The sequence below is a fragment of the Haliaeetus albicilla genome, chromosome 28 (assembly GCF_947461875.1).
Source record: "Haliaeetus albicilla chromosome 28, bHalAlb1.1, whole genome shotgun sequence".
Taxonomy (NCBI): Eukaryota; Metazoa; Chordata; class Aves; order Accipitriformes; family Accipitridae; genus Haliaeetus; species Haliaeetus albicilla.
This window is the reverse complement of record NC_091510.1, coordinates 2,022,834-2,045,934: the sequence shown is the minus strand read 5'-3', so window position 1 is coordinate 2,045,934 and position 23,101 is coordinate 2,022,834. Positions and strand designations below refer to the sequence as shown.

The following is a 23,101-nucleotide window of genomic DNA, read 5'->3' as shown; positions in this document are numbered from 1 at the left end:
TTCTGTTTTTGCTCGGCTTCATGACTGCAACATCAATTACAAAGAATAGTACCCTTGATTAAACATAGTAAAAGTTGAGTTATTTAAAGATAATGCATTCTGCTTCTACAATAAACTTTAGGGGTGATTAAAGTACCAGCTGATTCAGTAAAAAGATGTGCTGAGGATAGTAATTCCATTTGACAAGGTGAAGGGAATACTATGTTTTCTAGACCTCTGATCATTCTTGTGCATCTATGGAATTTTTCACATGGGTATACATTACCCTCAATGTATGGAGACCAGAATTGGGCTCGGTACTTCAGTTGTGCTCTTAGTGCAGTAGAAGAACTACCTCACATGTCTCACATCCAAGTGTGAGCTTAGCCCTTCTTTTTGGCAACAAAACTGCTAATTCATACTCAATGTGTGTCCAAAATAATACGCAGATCCCTTTCTGCAGGACTAGTGCTCACCTTGCAGCACCCCTGCTCTATTGATGCCGTGGACATTCTTTTTCAAAGGGGGAGGCTTTGCACATATTTTTATGGGATTCAATCCTCTGTGATGAATATGTTAAAATTGTTTTCATTTCTTTCTTGGATAATGCATTCAGCAACAAGCTCCATTCTTTTTGTTTTTCTTCCTTGGGCAGAAGGAACAATAGTAAGATCTTAATTATCGTCCCTCATGAGAATATTAGTCTAAAGATATGGGCAGGAGTATACACTTCTATATATTTTTTTTAATACATTACCATCCATTAACAAATAAGTATGAACTATTTCATTAAAATTTTACATATTATGCAAAAGCAGATTAAACAGAACATTTGCTTTCATACAGCACTTGCCTGTGGTACTATACAAAAAAAGAAAAGGCTTCCTTGAGGTTTCTCTCACCTCTAATATATCACTTTAGAAAATGCTGCCTTGGTTAACAATAATAGCATCGCTGTTGTGGTTCATAAAGAATGAGGCAGTTCAGGCACTGTTACAGTATAGGGAGCAATATACTGTGCTTTAAAGCCTGCTGCTGTCGAGGGCATTCTGAGACAACCTCTGCAGACAGACATGGAAGACTTTTTGGTATAGCCTCAGCCTGCGCAGCGATACTGGGTTTTAAGCCTTTTTCAGATGTTACAGAACAAGTGTGCCATAGTATCGCGCTTGTTCAATACAGCCACAGAGTAAGCTCTGCTGAGAGAAAAGCTAGTTGTGAAAGTTTTTGCAGTCTTCAAACTACTCCTGATAACGCTTGATGGCTCTCACGCCAGACTGAGAATACCTCCCGCCAAGCAGGGTCCCACTTCAATCTTCTCCTTGCACTAACACTCACCACGTGGGCATGGGGGGAAGGAACGCCGGACACGTCCTGGTAGTCTGAGAGAGCGGAGCAGGTGCTTTGTTAGCAACTGTGAACTTCAAAAACTTTTAAACTGAGAAACCCAAAGCAGTTGGCCATCAGGATGGTGAACAGAGATATTTACAAAGCTTTCATCTACACCTTTAACAGCTGTCCTCCTTCAACTGTCATAATTTCCATAAGAAAAATCAGCATCAGTAACATCAGAGCAGCTCTAGCCATAATTAATCATATTCGTGACTAGCTAAGAGAACAAAGCAAATTCAACATTTCCAGCCAACATGAGCCTTTTGTAATTTGGCAAGATCGGGTAAAAGTTAGACTGTGCCAGACAAACCTTCAGCTTTGGGGGCTACCCCTTCATTAGTTTAACAGCTGCCATTTCTGATCTACCTCTGAATTTTTGTAAAACTCTTTCTGGTATAGAAGGTCACACATAAAACATTTCAGGCAGTTTAAGTTCATTTTGAATTATCAGTCAATAATATATCTAGAAATTCTATTCATACCAAAAAGCTAATTTCAAAATTAATTATTAAGAAGTCTGTTCAAGACAACAATGATTCAATAATCACTTTATCATAAAACTGAAGCAAGAGTAAGGTCAAAACTACTTTTTGCCAAAAAAATTATTTCACTTTTCACTTCACATCATTTCACTTTTTGAAAAACTTTATTTTCAAGGGAAAATATTTAACTGCTTGAATCTTGTTGGTTCCTAGCTTTTGCATCTGTATTTTTCATTCTTCTTTCACATTCTTACATACTTTAAAAAATTCACTTACTAAAGTTCTTTTTCTTTCCTCCTCCATGAAAAAGCAAATGCACACCTTGTGGGTAGGGTGAGCAATAAAGTCATCAATCGGACTTACAATGTCATAAATATTTGTGCAGAGCTTTTCAACATTTACTAATAATTAATGTGTCATAAATTACAGGATTTAAATTTAACAAATAAAATTCATAAATTATGTAAAGCAGATACAGTTGCCTTTAACCGACACTGAAAACCTACAGCTTAAATCCAGGCCTTTTTCTCCCTTCCTTTCCCAGTAAATGGTAATGTATTAAACACCACGTGAATGATGAATAAAAATAATGCCTGGGGCTGCTGGAGGTTCTAAGCAATCTGCATTTCAAAAGAGACTGATGCCAGTCAACTGTATTTGTCTGAAAAGCAGCCAATAAAACAGACAGCATGGAAGAGATTTCAAGAAGGAATTACAGCAGATTCAGAGAAATGTCAGATTTTTTGTGACCAGATAGTGGAATTGTTTTACTGGTAGCTATACATTGGTGCTTGGAAGAGATTATGCAACCACAAAAACATGGGCCAAAGTTTGGAAATTTTCATCTCACAATGGCAAAATCATCACGTCTTCTGTTATCTCACCTACATTCAGCGGGACAGTGTCTTAGCTGGACACGTTCTGAAAACACACAAATTCTGCAACAGACAAAAATTCAGACTCACATCTGAATTTACCCTAGGATTTGAGTATGGGAGACTGGGTCTTATCTGGTGCCTCTCTTAGTGCATCAAAGTGCCAGACTGGAAAATGATGGTGGTTTTATTGTGCCAGCCAGTGACAATAAGAAAGGAAAAGCTTTGTGAATAGCTCTGGTTAATGTAAATTTACGCAGAGCTCTAGTTTGAAGTACACTGTAAATCAGTGATGTGCCAGCAGAAGATCCCAGGAGTCTATTTCAGAAACCTGCCCTCAGATGGGGAGGAGACCTGGTTCCCCCTGTAGCTGATGCTAAATAGCCTGTGCCATAGGAAGGACAACGTAAAAAGATTACGATGACACAGTGAGTCACGCTAAAAATTCAGGAAACGTTCATGTCGTCATTGGCAGCAAAGACTCTGTTGTTCTGTGATGACTCCTTTATTCAATTACATTTAATAGCTTGGGCACTCCACACTTTGCCCACAGTGCCGCTCTCCGCGGCGTGTAGGCAGCAGCCAAACAGGAGATTTGGACAGGCTGAGGAAAGGTCCCCTCAATTTCTTGGATCAGTTGCTGTTTGCAGTTACCACTGTGCAATTTGGGAGTGAATCCAGTGAGGATACCAGTAGAACTGCCTGTGCAGGTGAAATGAGGTGACTGCTTAACTCATCAGGTGGATAATATTTAGCAAATGAGTCTGGAGTATCTTGTAATCAGGGGAAGAGGCCACATGTACAATAGGCAGACACGAGGCAGCTTCTGTATTAAACCTGGGGATGGGCAAGCAGAGCAGTATGTGGAGCTTCCACGGCTCCCAGGAGCTGAGGGAACGGTGGTGAGTTACTCAACCCTCTGTCTGCGCATCCTGCACCTCAAGAGACTTAAAAGCCTCGTATTTTTTTCACCGGCTGTTTGTATGATATCACCCTACAGCCCTAGTGCTGGTGCTCAAAATGCTCCTGGCAGGTTTCAGGTTTGGCTCTGGATTTTCCCAACATTCATAGTTCCAGGACCTTACTTTGGGCTAATATTTAATGTTTTGGCCTGTGATTTATCATGTTAATTTGTTAAATTATATGACTTTGATACTGTTGTCAATACAAATATCAAGAATATAGTCATCCAGGCACTGAAGGAAACTCACGGTGCAGCAGAACGTGTGTCATTCAGAAAACCCAGGTGCTCTTCAACTTGATTAATTTGCTGCTTTGAGTGTTTTCTTTTACCTATGCCACTGCTGTGTTGTGCAGGGTTCTTCAGAAGAAGCATCACAAAAAACGCAGTATACAAGTGTAAAAATGGAGGCAACTGCGAGATGGACATGTACATGAGGAGAAAATGCCAGGAGTGCCGTCTAAGGAAATGCAAGCAAATGGGCATGTTGGCTGAATGTATGTATACAGGTATTTGCATCACGTAGTCAGAGTGTGCGCCAAATATTGTATTTGCTTAATTAGGCTGGTTTTAATAATAAAGCTATAAAAGATGTCATCTGGTGGGTAGAAGGCGCTTTAAAGATGATGCCATGCCTGTGCATCAAATCCTGTTGAAAAAGACAAATGCCCTGCTAAGCAATGGGATTTAGCTAGTGGTCAGGGACACAAGGGTGTAAGAACTGAGCAGGTGGTGAAGGAAGGGCTGTCCTGCACTAGGTGACAGCCAGTAGTCGGCTTGAGGGGGAAGGAAAAGCAATCAGGGGAAGGGAGTCTCCAGGAGAGTCCCCAGGAGCAAGGAGTTTGCAGTGTTGTGGAAGCCAGAGCAGGAAAGTCCTGGCGCTTCCCTTTGCTGCTCTTGCTGGGACTCTCCTTGTCAAGCTCTTGCTGGGACTCTCCTTGTCAAGCTCTTGCTAGCCAAGTCCAAATTTTGGCATTCAGACAATGCCGTTTTCAAGAAAAGAAAAGGACTGCCACTAGCAGGGAGTTTCTGCAGACTTGCCAAGTGTATGTTCCCAGACCTCATGCAGCAATCAGGCAAAGCCTGCTAAGGGCTTGCTCTTTTTTATAGTCTCAATAACTCTCCTTGTGGCATTATAGATTTTCCTGCCTTGCGTATAGGCACATAGGTAGAACCATCTCCAGAAATGAAACTGATGGACGTTAATAATGTTTCATATTAAAAAGAATATTCTATTCAGACTGAGAGCTTATAAACTTTATTGAGCTTCACATCGGATAACTTAGAACAACAGGGATATTAAAGTGCAATTTTAAACATGTTTAAAACTCCATTTGGAGTCAAATGTTGGCCAATCCATTATTTTTGCAAGCTTGCTCCTGAAAAAACTCTGTAAACATCTGCTCTTCTGCCTTCCATGAACAGGGCTACAATTTATTTTTCTTGATGGCTCCAACCGTTTTAGCATACCCGTATGTGTGAAACCAATTTAGGTTCATACAGGAAATTAATCTACTTGGAATTTTTAATATACTTCTATCCCTCAATCTGATCAGAGGATGCTATATTAACTGTTGGTTTTGTGAGAAACAATAAGCTCCATCAATATTTGGAATGCATTGCCAGCATAATGTAATTAATCTTTCATTCTGCAAATTGAACAGGCTACAAAGATCCTGAGATATGACATATTCTCGTGCAATATGTGAATATACGAGCAGACACCACCACTGCGATGACAGCACTCAATGTGTCCCTAAGTGTCGGAGGAAAAGAACTCCCCTGTGGTGCTGATCCCACATCCATTGTTCCAAAATTTTGAGGGTTCAAAATAGCCTGAGTGACTCAGTACAACAACAACAAAAAAAAAAATCACCAAAAAAAAACCCAACCCAGGTCAGCGTAAATAATACTGGCTGGGCCCACATGAAACTTTTAAACTGGCCTATCATTTTCACAAACTGGCATATGTGAAATAAAAGCCAGCGAGTGCGACTGCCATCTGACTCTCTCTCTGCAATGGAAACACTGGGTGTCTTGTGTTGCTCATGACTTAACCATAAGCATGCTCTAATGCACTGCAATGAGGATGTTTGGCAAGGTAGTATTTAATGGCTTTTAAGCAGGAGTGTGCTGTATAATTGCTTTTAGTTCAAGGCAATCCAGGACAGTAAAACATGAAGCTTCTAGAAGTATAGAGCATTTATTTGGGGGAGAAAAAAAAAAAAAAAGACTAGGAAATAAAAGGGTACCTTGAACTTTGTTTCACTTACTCATTTTGTAGGATTGTAATTGCAAGCTCTGTGGATTCTTTTTTCCCCGCTGAACAAGGAGGTAAAGTCTTATAAATATTTATGGCATGGCTACTCAACAGTCCTACTCCTGCCCTTTAAACACAAACCACAGACAGATCAAAATTGCTAACCATCAATTTCAGTTTTTTGCCGTCATTTTGATATAAACTGCAAGTTTCTTGGGTGAAATATCTACCTAGGGAAGACCCAGGTTCTGCCACTCTTCCTGGAAGGTAATAACCATTTAATACCCATTGAAACCTAGCTATCTCTCAGGTAAAAAGTAAAGTCCTGTCTCTCACATGAGTTTTCCAGCTAACTTAAATGGAGCCAGAATAGGATATCAAGGTACTACTCAGTAGCAGGAAGCATGAGAAAAATCTCTCTTACTGCCTAAGGCAAATGTAACCCAAATTTTCCCTAGGAAGGTAGTAGACCAGACCCTCAGCTGGTAGAAAACAGCACAAGCCCATTAACACCACCAAAGGAGGCACTGAATAATTTAGAAAAAGAAATCTATGATGCTGTGCGGCAGCACAAATTACATGGCTCGATACCAATTATTATCTCCATCGTTCCTATTCCTCCCTTTCAAGGTATTATTTGCAGGTCTTATTTTAATCATGTAAATTTCCTCTTCTCTCAGCGGTTCAGGTAGGTTATTTTATATAGTGCTTAAACAGGAAATTAAAAACATTCACAACGAAATTCACTGTTTTCATGGTATCTTCCTCCACCATCATATACTCACTGAATAAGCCTCTTTTCCTGCTCTGTGTTTTTGACAGTGAAGAATGGGAAGGATACTTGAGAGAAGCTCAAAAAAAACCCCCAAACCCAAAGAAAGAAAGAAAAAAAACCTGTGCTGATAGATTTATTTTTAGATGAATACTTAGCTGTTTACTTTTTCATTTGTGCTTTCTGGCTGTGTTCCACAGGTTGTGTAGGGTACCTGTTGTCCCTTTCTTTTGTTAGCACAAGCAGATTGCTAGTTTTTATGACATCCACACAAGGAAGCTCCCTGGTTCAAGGTACTGAAATGTAGTCTAGAACAAAAAAACCCCCACAAATGCAAAAATCCTTTCATGAGGGCAAGTGAAACTCTGTGGTAAAACCAGGGCTTTATTCAGTCCTCTAATACAATGAAATACAAAATAGCAAGACCAACCCGCTAACATTTTAAATAAATACATTTTAAAGGTACGTTTGCCAGCCTGAGTTACTTCTGAGCCTACATTTTCAGCTGTTGGTCTCTCTCTATAGTGACACTGCAATGGCTAAAGTCCTGGCGTCCTCTCTTCTGAGCAGGCTTTCTGTGCGAAGATGTTGCACTACAGCCATAATATTGCTTAAAGATTATTGAAAGCATCCAGTGCCCTTTGCGTGAGAACAGCGGCACCTTGATTCCTGTTTTGGGTGGGACGAGGAGGAGCACACGTTTGAGGACAGTCCTCCAGTTGTTCCCATTTATCACGCTTCGGTTCGCGTCTTGGAGCACGTGAAGGGGTTTTCTTTTGGATGAAACGGAACCAAAGACAGACTTCAGCGCGCTCCCACCACTAACGGGTTTTCTGTCTGTAAGACCAGATTCGAGGTGGTCCAAAGCAGGACCCCTGACAGGCGCTGTGTGGGTGCTGGGTCACCAGGACCAACTGCTTTGCTCTGCGGATGGGCTCCCGTTGGGCTAGACTACTCGTGAGGGTGTACTTAGTGTGTCTCATTAGAGTCGCATCCAAAGATAACGACACGTTCAGGAAACGATCTGCACGGGTAAGTGGGTTTGTTAGTGTAAAGGGCATTCAAGGGCATGTTTATGTACCTCTTCAGTGCCTGAGGCATATATATAAATCCAATTGCCATCCGTTGTATTATGTGTTCTAGGTCTGTTAACAGAAATACAATGCAAGTCAAAAAGGCTACGGAAAAATGTGAAGCAGCCCCCAGATCAGACAGTCAATGAAGATAACGAAGGCCATGACATGAAACAAGTGACGTCTACAACTAAAATATATAGGGTAAGAAAATTCTTGTAGTAGTTCGTACAGTAGTGGTGATGTTTGAGCTAGATGTGGCTAGTACAGTGAACATAGAGTACTTGCAAACTCTCTGGAGCTGTCTGTATTAATTAAAACTCCAGCTCCCACCAAGTCAAGGAAATACCTTGAGTATAGAAGTAGCTCTGATATTTTTAGTCAAAACTCAATAAAGCATCTATAAAATCCATAAAGTATTTTTTCTGTGATACATATGTCAGGTATATATCATATACAATGAGGTGTGGTATTAAGTTTGAGCATACCTAGTTATTTGCTAAACATTTCCTTATTTCTAATAATAAACCACACAAACTCATGCAGTTTGGAAGCATTATACATCTCTCTTCTGTACACTTCTATAGAAATCTCAGTGACAAGCAAACCTCTTGTCTGCTTGTCTCCAAGTGTGAGAAATAGATGTATAGCTTTTGCCTAAAGCAAGAGATGCTAGATCATTTCTATGATTGCATTTCATGATGGGCTTTTTTTTTTTGCCAGTATAGGAGAAAGTAGAATTTACCCCAGAACAGCAGAACCTTCTTGATTACATCATGGATTCATACAGCAAACAACAAATACCACAGGAGGTGTCAAAAAAACTAGTAAGTACATTGATGAAGTCATTTCTGAGGCGTGGGTAATGAAGCTGAGGATTACACAGCAGAAAATACTTGTACTCAGCCTAAGTAGGTGTAGTAAGTGGTAGAGCAAACTATGGGTAAAAGCTTACAGTTAAAACATGCTGCAAGTGTGGCAGAATCTCTCCCATTCAGTCCACAGTTAGACCACATCTTTGTTTATCAAACTTAAATGTTAAGAAAAAGGTTTCAACTCTGGAAATACACTTTTATGCTCAAATCTAACCTTTGCTGACAGGAGCTTTGTTATTTGCATTGTCAGTACAGGCAGTGATTTGAGTTCAACTTGCAAGCTTCCTTTCTATAAAGACACCAGCCTGGAAGCTTAAAAATGTTTCTTTTTTTTTGAACCCAAATTCCCAGCATTTTCCAGGTTTGCATTTTTGTTTCATCCCCTCTTCTTCCCTTTTCTTCTCTACCTTCTAGAAATTCCATTTTCCCTTTAAGAGCTCCCAGTTTTCATGGTAGAGTGGAAAAATGTTGGGAAACAGGGAGAAGAGGAAAAAAGAGCTTAAGAGAGATTTATTTTTTTACAAATCTGTCATGTTCAATCTTAAAAAAAAAAACCAACCCAACCCAAAACCACTGTAGAAAATTATTTCCTAAGGTATCAACTTTGAAAACTAAAAGGAAGACACTTGCAGGGTGAGAGCTGAATAACCCATAACTAACTCGTGCAACTTATTTCCATGGGAGGTTGAGGAGGTCAAAACCAAAAATATATTACAAAAAAAAAAAAATAGACAAATTCATGTATAACAAGGCTTTTGGTTAAATATTATGGTACACACAGAACTTCTAGCTCAGGCAGTGCCTAAATCATTGCTTGCTAGAGATGACGCTGAAAGTGAGACACATGTTTCAGAGGAAAGGATGATGGCTACTTCTTTTACTTTTTACATTCACCTTCCAAAATACCTGTTTTTGACAATCATTGGAGACAAATTACAGTGTTAGATGGACCTCTTGCCTGGTCCAGCCTAATGATTCTTGTATTTTATGCTCTTAAATGTGAAGTGACAACAAATATTAACAGATTTTTGTTTGGTTTGATTTTCAACAGTTACACGAGGAATTCAGTGCTGAAGGAAATTTTCTGATTTTAACAGAAATGGCTACCAGTCATGTGCAGGTTCTTGTGGAATTCACTAAAAAACTACCAGGTATATCCACTGCGTTGGGGCAGATTTTGTTATTGCAAAGTTTACATGCCTTTCAGCTGCCATTTGGTGATTGTTGTGTATATTTTGAAGACTATATAAAATGCTTCCTCCTCTGACACATATGCATTCTTCAGATACTGTCTAAAGAAAAGGAGCTTTGTGCTCGGAGGAATAGTAGGTTGAATAATTCCAACTCTGCCACTCTGAGATACAGCATTCTTTACCTGTTGACAAACAGAATGCTCAGAGAAAGGCTTGTGTCTCTAGGGAGATTTTATTTTCATATATCACTGCAATGCCAAATAGTCTGCCTCTAAATTACCACTAACGCTTGCCAGACTCTGCTTCACTTGCTTTGCTGCCTTTCTAGCAAAGCCTCTAGGTCATGGCATCCCCTGAATTGTGAGTCCTAACCAAGAACTTTCCCTAGTTGGTGGCACGCATGGTCCCTTGCATGGCGTGTTATGGACAAGCACTGAAAACCTGAGTTTATCATTAGTATTTTTTTAACTCCCAGGTTGATGTTACTTCAAGAGTGAACACTGGGCATGGTACAGGTTCCTTGCAATTAAGGAAGGTGCATTGTAACACTTAGCTGTATGAAAACATTATTTTCCTGGTTCTCCCATCATATTGACATTTCCTCTGTGTGTTACAGGCTTGCTTCAAAGCCTAGCACTGCAGCTGTAACCATATTTTTTTATGCTAACTGGGATACTGGCTCGCAGGAAATGAAGAAGGGAGAAGCTTTGTAACTGAATAATCTACTATCTTCAGTGTTGACTTAGAGCACACCTGGCAGGATTTGTCACCTTTTTGTTTCATTCTCTACTTTATCTTCTTCCATGCTTCCTCACAGCATCAGGGGGTGGGTATAAGGTGGGTACCTGCATTGGCAAATATGAAGAGAGTTTCCCAGGATCTTCAGCTCCCTGTTCTTCTTTAGAGGAGCAGCTGTGTAGTCACACAAGTTACCAAATTTCTCCTTGTTTCTTCAGTGGGTTTTAGAGCCTTTCCCCTCCAGAAAGAGAAATGCATATTTAAAACACAGCTGGAAGCCTCTATATAAAATAGTATATTAGTCCAAAGGCAAGATGAAATATTTAAAATTTGATGCTTCAAATGCTGATTTTTTCCATCAGAGCATGGAAAGGGCTGAAAGCAGCATGGCAGTGGGAGAGTCATACAGAGAGCTCTGGTGGAAACATGGCAGAAGATGTTGGGGAGCAGCATCAGGCTAGAGAAACCCCCCCACTGTTGGTTACACTACACCACTAGATTTTGCTTATTGTGTTCCTCTTAAAGTAGCATGAACACTGAAACACAAGTCTAATTCTCATAAACTTCGGCGAGGTCCAAATCGGTGTCATTTTCTGGAATCTGGATTTCAGTTTCCGCAGCACTTGGCAACCCTACTGACATCAACACCAAGGTTACACACATGTGTAACACCTCATGTGCAAGAACTCCAGGACATGAAAGCAGCGGGGACTTTTCTGTTGCTGCCTCACTTACATCTCGTGTCTCCCCAGGCTTCCAAACCCTTGATCACGAAGACCAGATTGCTTTGCTGAAGGGCTCAGCAGTAGAAGCCATGTTCCTCCGTTCAGCGGAGATATTCAGTAGGAAACTTCCTACAGGACATACTGTCCTTTTAGAAGAAAGAATTCGCAATAGTGGTAAGTATCTTGTTTAACGAGGAAACAGCAAACCACACCATTGCACTTCTGTGTCAGTAGTTTGCCCTTGGAAAGCTAGTAAAATTGTTTATTAGCACTGAAACAGGTTTATCTGAATGTTGTTCTTTATATTAACTAGAACAAATCTAACTCAGCCTTGAGTCTAAAGGTCATAAGGTAAAGGTTTATTTATAAAAACACTGCAAGTACTATGAATAACCCTATATCAAATAAACCCAGTGCAAGTCTCCAATGATAAGCATGAAAGAATGATGAAAAAGAAATATCACCATTTCAAACTATTCACATAAAATATCAATATTTATGCCTTCAAATGCAATCACTACAAGAAGGAAAGAAAAAAAGATTTTAGGATATTACTGGAGATGACTGAAGGGAACCACCTATTCATAGGGTCAGTTTGGTAAAATTGAATTACACTGCACAAGGTGCATAGAAGAACTGTAAACACAGCATGTTCTCAGTATGTTTTCTGCTTCTTAAGGTCTATCAAAGGCTCAGTGGCTATGACAATTCTACTGGTTCTGGACATAAGTCTTAATAATTACAAAAAGCCAAAGAGAGCTGGATATTGTTTGTTCCTAAAAGCAAGCAAAGTCATGTTTTGCATTGTTACGTGTTCTTTGTGCTCCACTGATGCAATACTGAATGTTTCACCTTTTTTTGTATTGATCAGCAAACTTTATCAAACCCTCAGCTCCCTATCATTCAAAATTCAAATGTAACAACAATTCTGAATCAGAGAGTCTGTCTATGGATTCTGGCTTCTGGCTTCCTTTTTAATGGTCAGAAGGAGAAAAGACAGGAGGCCATTTAACCTCAATACTAGTCATAGAAATGGGCTTGAACTCAGTTCTGAAACTCTTAAAATCAGTAACCTGAAGGTACTACTGCTGTATGCAAAATTAGGCCAATACTTATATATTTGAAACCCTGAAAAGGAGTTAGGAAACTTGAGAATAACTCAGTTGCCGAAAGTATATAGTTAGTTTGGCTTAGCACACTCATTTCTGGGTTTATATTTTGTAGTTTTTTGTATTTCTTCCATTTTGATTTATTATAAGAGGCTATTGTTTGATGGACTGGAAATGGTGACTTCCAGAGTGATATGAATGGTTTCTGGCCCAGGTTCTGCAGGCAGAGAAGTATGCCAAGAAGGCCAGAGATATTTCCTGGAAACTGTAATGACTTGTCATGGATCCAAATGCCTTCATTAAGAGATTTTTCTATTGGATTATAACCAAAATTTTTGATAAAAATAGGTCTTAGAGAAATGAATCCATATGAATACATGATTACTGAAAGCTTCTCTCCTCTGATCTATGGAGTGAGTATCAACCTTCTTGTCCGAGGTGTCAACTGTTCATAAAAAATAGAAGCAGGAAATACTTTGATCCAGAACATTACATAAGCTATTATGTCATACCAATAATTTTTTCCCTACTGATAATTTTAAAATAGCCTGTTAATTCTCTGCAAGGATTGAGTCCAGATGAGGTGCAATATTATTTTTTGCAAGTTTGTACTAGACCTAAAAATAGCATTTCATATTGTAACATGACTAGCTGGAATATGACATTTTATCCTGCAGTAATATTATTTACCTGTCATGAAGCAGGTTAAAAAAATAGCATTTTGTGTAGAAGAAAATTTCAAGACAAGTAACGATTTCAAATGTGGTATTATTTATTCCAAAGGAAGATTTCCTGCAGTTCTTCTTTTCTGGGTGTGGGGAAAACCCCCAAGGTAAATCAAAAATGAGTTCTGGATCAGAACAAAACCTGGGCTGAATAGTTCCCAAGAAATGAAACACAGTAACTTTTTTAGTGTGCATATATACACATATACATCTTACTGCTTTTGGAAAAGGCTCTCTAAAACATCTTCCCTCAAGCTAGGATCAAGTTGGGGACATATGAGGAAATACTGCTACTAGAATTTCTCCCTCCCTATATTACAGGCAAATAATATATTGTTCAGCTTACTTGCTGTTGGCTGCATTCTTTCCTTCCATTAATAGCCAGAATACAGAACAAAATAGCCTTTTCTATGTATTTTATTTCTCTACTCTGTGCAAATTCAAGCCTACTTAAAAACATTTTCCTTGGCTGCACTTAAAGGGGCTGTGACAGTAAACAACAAAAGTGGCTTCTAAACCTTTGCATTTGTAGCAGTTTTAACTTAACTGCTGCTACCAATGCTATTTAACTGTTAGTGCTACCGCACAGACCTAGAAGTGACTCAAAATTTCCAGTGTCTCTCATTTTGGGCTGACATTGCTGCATGCTAGAGTGTATCTGTCAACCTGACAATGTCCCTTGCACAAAAAAGCTTAAATGTGCTTTTTAAATGCCCCTCTGCCTACGTTTTCAGTACTGGCAACTGCCTGTCACTTAGTGGCATCACTTCCATTGCACCAAAAATACAAACAAATTGGTTTATAAGAGGGAGGATTTTTACTAGGTAGGTTTGACTCTTTTATGCTTCCCAAGGGCATTTCTTAGTGTTCACTGAATTTTCATAGGAATCCTATTCATAGTCACACAAGCCACCAGAGTTTTTTTGTTTTGACTTTAAGAGCCCGCATTGGTGCAATTTTTCTGCATATTTTGTCTTAGTTTAGGATAAATTCCAGAATGACACATTTAGGCAAATGGAATAATTTCCAGTTGTTTAAAAATATCTGATACTGAAACAGCTTATATTTGTGGTTTAAATCCTGGTCGTTTTCAGGTATCCTGAGTTTAAACAAAATGAAAGAAAGGCAACCAAATTCTTCTGTTATCATTGCTTACGTATACAGCTTTCAAAAATATTACATATGCAGTTCACACACCTGCATGTCATAGGACTCAACACCAGGGCTCTAAGTTGAACAATAGCCTGTACCAAATGTGATATTAAGGTAGAAACTTAAGCAGTCTCTTCCAGCCTTAACTAGTAAGGACAAATGCTACTTAAAGCGGCAGCTGGCCATTATAGACTGGTCCAAGAGATAAGACTGGCCAGAAGAGTTTAAACCCAAGTCAAAGAAGAAAACCCAAGAGAATAACACATAAATTTGGAGATAGGGACTTTTTTTTTTTTTTTTTTTACATACACCTCACTGACAAAAAAGACTAACTGAAACACCCTGCAAAGACAATAGAGAGCAGCAGAGGAAATGCAGTGATAGTCGAGTGAGAGTTTAGAAATGAAATTTATAGGTATTGAATGAAGAAGCAGCATCAGGATTATTCATGGCTCCCAGTGAGGTCCTAAACGCTGTCAGGCCATCGGCCATAAATTATTGCTGTTAGTCAGAACTTCTGTCCACATATTTTCATGTGCAGACAAATGTCTGAATGTCACATAAGTACTATTGTCAAGCCTTGACGTCTGTATCCATAAAATCAGGGAGGGCGGTGGGGATCCTGCCTAAAAGTCACAAGCTGTCCAGACTTCTGTCACCTGCCACCATGTCCACTTTGAAGCTGCTCTCATCTATTAATATTTATGCCTTCCCCAGTCTGATTGTATGGAACGGATTTTTTTTTTTTCTGATAAAGAAGCCAGAGATCTGGTGGTGATGACCTTTGAGCATTAGCAGCTTTCATTTTTATTCTCATGCTGATGAGGTGTATTATTTCTTTGCTTGAGCATATTGCTCAAGTCTTGGTGCATCTCAGTGACTGTCTTTCTTTGTGTCCTGATGGTCTTTCTCCATAAGGTGCTACGGAAATTCTTTCATTAGCTGCTCCTGAGACTGAAATCCTCTCCTACTCACTCTAATATTGAGACTTAATGAGAATACAGATATTTTATTTAATGTTAATGAGAGCTTGTGCCACTTACTCATCCTATTTGATGCTTCACTATGCATACACCACGTTGTGACTGACTGACTGACTCATTCTGTGAGAGGCTGACATCCCAGTAATTTAATGCTTAGTTTCTTTCTGTTGTTTTGAAAGCAAATTCTCCCCATTATTGAGCAGTACAGTATTTTTCAAAACCAGTGCTGAGATACTGAATGTTTTCTCAGTGAGCATTTATAGCTTGTTTTCCTAAGGACACTGCCTTTCTGCAGTCATGAAGAGACACAGATTTTTATGTCATCATTTTATTTTGCAGAGCAGTTCTACAAATTGCAGTATTGGGGAATAAGATACTATCTGATCTGGACAGAAATGGAAGAATCCGGACCCAAATTTTCACTTGGCAGCAGGACACCTGACATTGTGAAATGTACTGTTGTCTTCCTGGATGGGTTACAGGTGCTGAAGTACAGTGAGATCCAAGGAAAAAAAAAAGAAATACCCACAATTTCAAAGCATTGGCAAGAGGCCACCTTTTGCCCTTGAATGTGGGATACAAAGTTCCCACTGATTTGGACAAGAGACTCCTGCAACCAAAGGCAAAATTTGGCAGCAGGATAATGGATACCTAATCACTTCCGTTGCCTTTGGCTTTTATTATTTGACTATTAGTACTGAGTAATGGTGGCACTTCAAAATCCCATTGTGCTGGGGTTCGTGCAGAGAAACCAAATGAAATTATCTTCACTGCCAAGTCCAAAATGTTGAACCCTCCCAATGGTCATGTGCATCCATGTGGAAGGAGACACTTACCCAAAAATGGCACACTGCCCAAAACATTTAGAAATTAGGACCACTTTAAATTGCAGAGTATAGCAAAGAGCTTTTCTGTTCGTATACGGTCCTGCACAATCTACCACACCGAGTTAGCCAGTGCCATCTTCCTAAACTACAAATGAAGTTGCTAAAAGTGTTTAAATCGTATCTACAGAGTTAATTTATACCCATGAAAACAAGAACAGATGTCAGGGGACCCAATCTCTTTTCTTCTGCGTAAGTGTGCTTCTCCAGGCCAAAAACTTATTCAGACTCGACCTATGAAGACTAGCTCAAGGCAGTGCAGATGCTGCTGCTGTGCGCCAGACCGCACTCCTCTCCTGACTGCAGGCACTCAGGCCACTGCCAAAGGATGCTATGTGGCAATGTCATTCGCATCCTCCTTGCAGGTTTGGTTTGTTTGTTGTTTGGTTTTTGGTTTTTGTTTTTTTTTTTTAACTAAGGTTCCTTTGCTCGCTTGCAATGATGGCTTCACAGTGATCCTATTGCTTGCTTCTCAGAAGATGGGTTTTTGCTATCCTGATCGTGAGTTCTCCCTGGCACGTGCTAACCTCTCATTTAAGTTGCCAATTTAATCCCTACAAGATGATGACAGAGGAGATGTCACGTGCACATGATCTGGTGTATCTCCTCTACTGGCTAGATTTTCCCCTTTTTGGTGAATTTGGTCAGTGTTTAAACGGCCACTGATGCATTTAAATAGCTTAGAAGAGAGAGCTCACAAGCAGCGTGGAAAGCAGTTCTAGTAAATGAAACACTGTGAAAGATAAGATGTAATTTTGCAAGTAATTAATATATTTTATTTTCATAAAACAGCTACTAATATACCCCTGGTTTCATATCCACTGGCACCTCTGTGTTTATCAAGAAAAAAAGATCTCTTTATCCATATTAATCACACAGTGCCAGTTACGGTTAATTAGTACTTACTCTCAAGCTTTCTTCTTGCAATAGATTAATCTATTCAGCCAAAGGAGAAGAGAGAATAGTCTCAAAAAGCTAGCAATACTGACTCGATATCACAGTAAAAACATTTACTCCAGGATTACGTTAACTGGATGATTATTTATGGCCTGACACTGCAAACCTTATGAAAGCAACAGTCATCTTACCTTCAGAGAGAAATCATAGGAACAAAACCCTAAAAAAGGCAAGGTCTAAAACAATGCTGTGTCTTAAGCTACAGATAGGAGTGAAATTGTGCAAGAAGGGGTGCTGAATGAATAATGCTCATGGGTTTAAATCTGCTCCAGGCTAATGCCGCAAGGCCGTACTCAGTAAAGCTAGTGTTTCCCATTGACTACGCTGGGGTTTACAGCCAGTCATGCGTTAACATCGCGAAATCAATCAAATTAATTGCAGTATCTTCTGCAGATGGTAAGAGTTGGGCTGGTGGTTAGGTAGAAATCTGTGCAATTCAGAATGACGCACAATGCAACATGAAGGAGGGGCATGTTCTTGTTGCCATAATGCTGCATGAAACAAAGCTTTTGAAACCTTTCTGAAAAAAAGTTACGGAGGAGGCACCATCAACACGGACCGGGAAGTTCTGCTGTCTGACACGGTGGTGTGCAGGGCTCTTGTCTGATCCAAATAACGAGGGTTAGACGGAGCTAACTTTTCTGTTCTCAGTGAGGCCAGAAATTATCTATTTGATTTTTTTCACTTTTGGAGTGCGATTTGTAACAACGACATTTGAAAAGTCATATAATTCGTTTCTCCTCTAGCCTTTCCTGTTACGAGCACCAAATCGCCTTTAATTCTTTTTCTGATAACCTGAATTGAAGTGACAACATCTTGTATGGTAGATAAGAAAAAAAAAAGCAGAACTATAAAAATCTGTTTCCTGCTTTTTTGCTTTCTGGTGGAGCTTATTAAATCCAAACTGAAGCGTTTTCAATCACATTAGAAAACAGCCCCCTCTTGTGATGGAAAAGCAGTTTGTGTAACGTGCATACAGGATGATGAAATAACAGGGAAACTCCAGCACAGATAGAGTGAGGGCAAAACTAGTACCCAAGAAAAATTTCCATTATCCTATTCTCAAAATTGCTCATTTTGCATGGTTTCATTCATAACTGTCTTGTGACATAGATATTTTTAAAGATTTCAAAGTTCTGTTCTCTTTAGTGAAAGCAGTAAATCAGTTGCATTGCTGAAACATCCCTTTTTACTCCCATTCACCTCTTCTGTTTGATTTCTCTGTTTGGAAGTACAGTAATGCAGAGAAGCTCTCTGCCGTAATTTCATTTGCTTCCACATCCACACTCATTTTCACCCACCCATGCTTTAGTTTCTTGATGTTAGATTATATGCTTTCTGGGGCAAGGATTGTTTTACTGCACGCTTATACAGTGCCTGGACCAGTGAGGACCTGAATTAGTTATTTCACACCCTGTTCACCAGCATCATTTTCATCCCACTTCTGCTGTATTGACAGTAGACTCGAGGAGCTTTGTGGTCAGCAAAACAATGAATTCATCCAGCTGAAAACTAACCTGACCTCCCAAAAGAAGAGAAAAAAAAAAATCAAATTATGAATATGAGAAACAAATGATGGGAATCTTAGTCACAGCCCACTTCCTCCCATTTCCTATCTGCTGCCAAGACGATCGTGCCCAGCGGCGTGATACCTTGCACAGAGACTTCTAAAAATATCCAGCTTGTCTTGGACTTTTCTCATGTCATTGCTGAGCTATTCACTTCCGCGAAAGGAATTCGTTTGCTCTGCTTTAGGACTCAGCTAGACTTTTTTTTTTTCCCTGTTTCCAGATTCACGTGAACTTTAAGGCTTTGGTGTGTCATATGTATGTGTTCCTTATGTATGTCATATTGTAAGGAACTTTGGCACTTAAAACTGCACAAGAGAGACAGGCGGTTCCCCAACAGTTAGCAATAACAAGTGTTCAAAATTTTAAATAGTTAACGCTCATGACTAACGACATAAACCTCACAGAACATTAGATGCTCTGACTATTGTTTGCTCTGTATAAAGCTCCAGCTGTGTTACTAACTTTCACAGGAGAGGCTGACCCACATCATATATATCTGCTTACTTGACACAGACTCTTCTCAATAGTATTTCCTGAACTTGTTACAGAAACCAGATTTGTGGTTTGTAATCTGAAGTGAACATAGCTTGCTCATGTCACATGTTTAAACACATCATTCAGCCACAAAATAAACCACGCCCTGCAAGACCATACTTTCACTGTTGGGACACAAAACTATTCCACTGATTGAAGTAAGTTCTCACTGTCACAGCAAAATGTGACTGTTTTGTAGTTGTCAAGTGACTTCATGTTTCCTTTCTTTGAGTTCCACCTGCTGAGTTTCATTTTGAATTTCCCCTGTTGGAGGCACTCCAAACCTCACCAGTCCTGGACTTCAGTTTTGTCTTGTATACAACAACCAAAACCGCACTATTTCATGCGGTTATAAAGCCTTCTTCCAGAGCAGCTCAAAATTAAGAGGAAAATGACAAGAAATCCTATGGCCCTCCTCTGTGGGAACAGAGATTTCCATCCTTTTGGCCACGGAAGTCCAAAAGGCTCTTGCTGCAGAGCCATTACTTAGGATGTCTACACCTCGTCGATGCCACCACTTCAGAGCTGCAAGCAGCCGTTGTCAACAGTCTAGTGGCTGCTCTGAGTGACTCACACACCATGTAAAAAAAAAAAAAAAAATAAAATTTGATGTCACAGGACCTACTTCTCTTTTACACCAAAAAGCAGAATGGAGTACATCTGTAATTTAAGGCTAAGTAAGAACATTGTGACCTGATGACAAAGTCAGTAAGAGGAAGCCCCATCGGCGTGCCCCAGTTCGGTAACCCCAAAGGGTTTTGCTGATGGCAAGAGAATCGCATGATCCCATCCTAAAATTGGGGTGGATTTTAATTGTTTATGGCTCTGTACTTTATAATACACGTTTGTGCTTTAAGGTAGTAGTAGCTGCAAGCAAGTTGATCTTGGACTACAGGTAGTCCTAGACCTAGCTAAAATTTCAGGCTACACAAAGGGAGCAATTCAGACTCTTTATGGAGACAACTGAAGTAACTGCCCAAGGCGGCTGGCTGTAGAGTAGAGTAGGGCTAGAATTAAACCACACATCCTGAGAGGTTTCCATATAACTAATGTAAAGATAGGGAACATGGGGACTGTTTTGCAAACTGCATCCTGGAAACAGAAGACAGCTAGAATATCAGCAGACAGTGAGAAAAACACGTATGAGACTTGTCCTGAAGGGCTAGACGGACAAACCTGTAGAGAAAAAGGAATTGCTTGAAAGAAAGACTTTGAAACCGTGCGAAAAGAAATTGCCAGCACTTGCCTGTTTCTACTCTGATCTGGAAAACAAGGATGTGCTTGCACTTTTGTAACTAATTATCTTGGATCAGGCCTGATTTGTGTAGTACACTTCTCCCACCACGACAGTCAAGGCTTCAAATCCTGAATAACTGCTCTGTGGCAATAAACCAGTTTATTTCAATAATTAAAAAATATTGTAACTTTTTTTTCTCTCACAGGTATCTCAGATGAATTCATAACTCCCATGTTTAATTTTTATAAAAGCATTGGAGAGCTGAAGATGACACAGGAAGAATATGCGCTGCTCACAGCCATAGTTATTCTGTCTCCAGGTAACTTCTAATCCAGAATTCAATATTAGTGGTTTTGGAAAGAAAGTGTGAGGAGTGTGACCAAAGACTTGTAAAAACTTACATTCTACATAGAGTAAGTGAGCATACATGCTTATTCAGTATATTCAGTTGTTAAACCAGAAAACAAGCACAGAAATCCAAACTCCAAATGTCCTGCTACACTATCTGGTTTTGCATACAAGGAAAAAAAATGCCTAAATACCCTGCTTAAAAAAATTACTGGTGTGTCTTCACTGCTCAGCATGACAGGCTTCTTCAGAAAATCCCAGATGTGGTTACATGCACATCACTACAGACTTTTGTGGAATGTCACATTTTTTAGAGGAACACTGCTAACTTAGAATAGAGAATGGGAATGAAAGTTTTCAGCCTTTATTGAACAAACACCAGCTGTCAAGAGCAGAAGGACAGTAAGCAGCAAGTTGCCCTCTCGACTATGAAGTGTTGGAAACTGCCCTTTCAGAAGGATCGGCACAATAGCGTCTCAGCCCTGAGAGCTCAGCTTTGCTGTAAAAACTAATTCTTTAACAACACAAAACTAACCAGCTCTAACTAACAACATATGGAGAAATTGTATGGCACCTCAAACAAACGGACTATCACAGGAATGGGAGAAGCCTGATGCTTCAGGACAAAAGACAGACACTGAGGTTTCCAAATCAGGTTTCATGGAAGGTGGGAAGGTGAAGCAATTCCATTGCTCTTTGAAACAGTGTAGCTCAGGAAATTTTTTTACACCAAAAATTTCAGGGACAAAAAACCCCATCCTTCTCTTTTCCTCCCTCTCCAAACACCCAAACACATACTTCCATATGACCAGAATAAAAAGACAAGTATTTTCTAGCAAAGAAATTTCATCTGAGGGTGAAGATGCTTGATTTCTCCCTGGTGACCTGCATGTACGCTCTCCTCTACTGGCCAAATTCCCCAGTTGTACTACACCTCCAGGTACTCGTGCCATGCTGCTCAGTTGTTGCAGTGCATCGCAGGATGTACTCAGGTGCAGAACTGCACTGGGACGTGACGATACAAACCCAGAGAAACATTTTCAAGTTAAAACTCTTCAGTTTTTTAAAAAGTTGAAAGTTTTCCCTAGCTAGAAGTGGGAAGCTTACATGAAAACCCCAAACCAAAAAAACAATGTTAAGCATTTTTATTCCCTCTTAATTTGAAAATAAATATTCTCGGTAGGTGTGAACATCAGTGCCCAGTGTAAATATTTGAATATTTTTATAATCATTTATCAGTGTAAATATTTACTTTGTATATTGCTAATTACTTCTTTTCTTTTAAAACCATAACCAGATCGACAATACATAAAGGACAGAGAGTCCGTGGAAAGGCTTCAAGAACCCCTGCTGGATATTCTACAAAAAATCTGCAAACTTCACCACCCAGATAACCCTCAACACTTTGCATGTCTTCTGGGCCGCCTTACAGAATTACGGACATTTAACCATCATCACGCAGAGATGCTGATGTCATGGAGAGTGAATGATCACAAATTCACACCTCTTCTCTGTGAGATCTGGGATGTGCAGTGATGGATACTTTTTATTTTATTTTAGGAGAAATATCTTTTTAAAGGACCACATAGCATTTATTTTCATAGAAAAATATCCCACAGTACATTAAATTTTCTTTACTGCATTTTTATAGGAACATGCCATGGGTTCATAAAAGTAATTTTGTTCACTATATACAGAATATCGTATAGCTATCAGATCTTCACACATGAGTATAACTTTCTCTGTATTTATATTCTCTGATCAGAAAGAGTCCACCTGCTCCTCAGAGGAACCCTGTTAATTCCTGCTGTAATGAAGCTGATTGCAGCTACAGTTCCTCTTGAACAAATGGGGAAATGCAGGTTTCCATTCGTATTTTTTCACTGCAGCATTTTCCTACTTGGCCTCCGTGAAGGAATATATTCCAGATATTTACAGTAATAAACCAGCTGAGATGGTCGCGCCGCCACAGTCATTTGCTGTTCAACTGTGAAACGCGTTCACGTAAGAAGAGCAAGATGTTGTTTCTTCAGAAGGCAAAAAATTACGTAATGGAGAACAGCCACACGCACACACCACCCCTTCTCGTGATACAGATGTGTAACTTCATTTGCGTTATTATTTCAAAGTAAAAACTATACAGTATCTACACTCTGTGGAAGCGCATCCTGGGTTATTTCGCTTTACAACCTTGCCGGTGCTCGGCGGCTCTCAAAGACCACCGCCACCGTCCCCGAAACAGTCAAGGCGGTCTGTCCGGGGTGGGCTGGGGTGGG

At 39.7% G+C, this 23,101-nt stretch overlaps 1 protein-coding gene across 4 annotated transcripts in view; it reads left to right on the top strand.

Annotated features, from left to right (window-relative positions):
- Positions 1–22,686, top strand: part of NR1H4 (nuclear receptor subfamily 1 group H member 4) — a 40,121-nt gene extending 17,435 nt beyond the window's left edge. For 2 of the 4 annotated variants that reach the window (XM_069773295.1, XM_069773294.1), the window contains 7 exons: positions 4,046–4,198; positions 7,865–7,998; positions 8,523–8,621; positions 9,721–9,820; positions 11,353–11,499; positions 20,683–20,796; positions 22,123–22,686. In XM_069773295.1, the coding sequence (XP_069629396.1) occupies positions 4,046–4,198; positions 7,865–7,998; positions 8,523–8,621; positions 9,721–9,820; positions 11,353–11,499; positions 20,683–20,796; positions 22,123–22,361 (986 nt within the window). In that variant the 3' untranslated portion in view covers positions 22,362–22,686. Of the gene's footprint in view, positions 1–4,045; positions 4,199–7,864; positions 7,999–8,522; positions 8,622–9,720; positions 9,821–11,352; positions 11,500–12,648; positions 12,818–20,682; positions 20,797–22,122 lie in introns of those variants that run through there. The other 2 variants (XM_069773296.1, XM_069773297.1) reach the window with 2 other exon arrangements.
- The last annotated feature ends 415 nt before the right edge of the window (positions 22,687–23,101 follow it).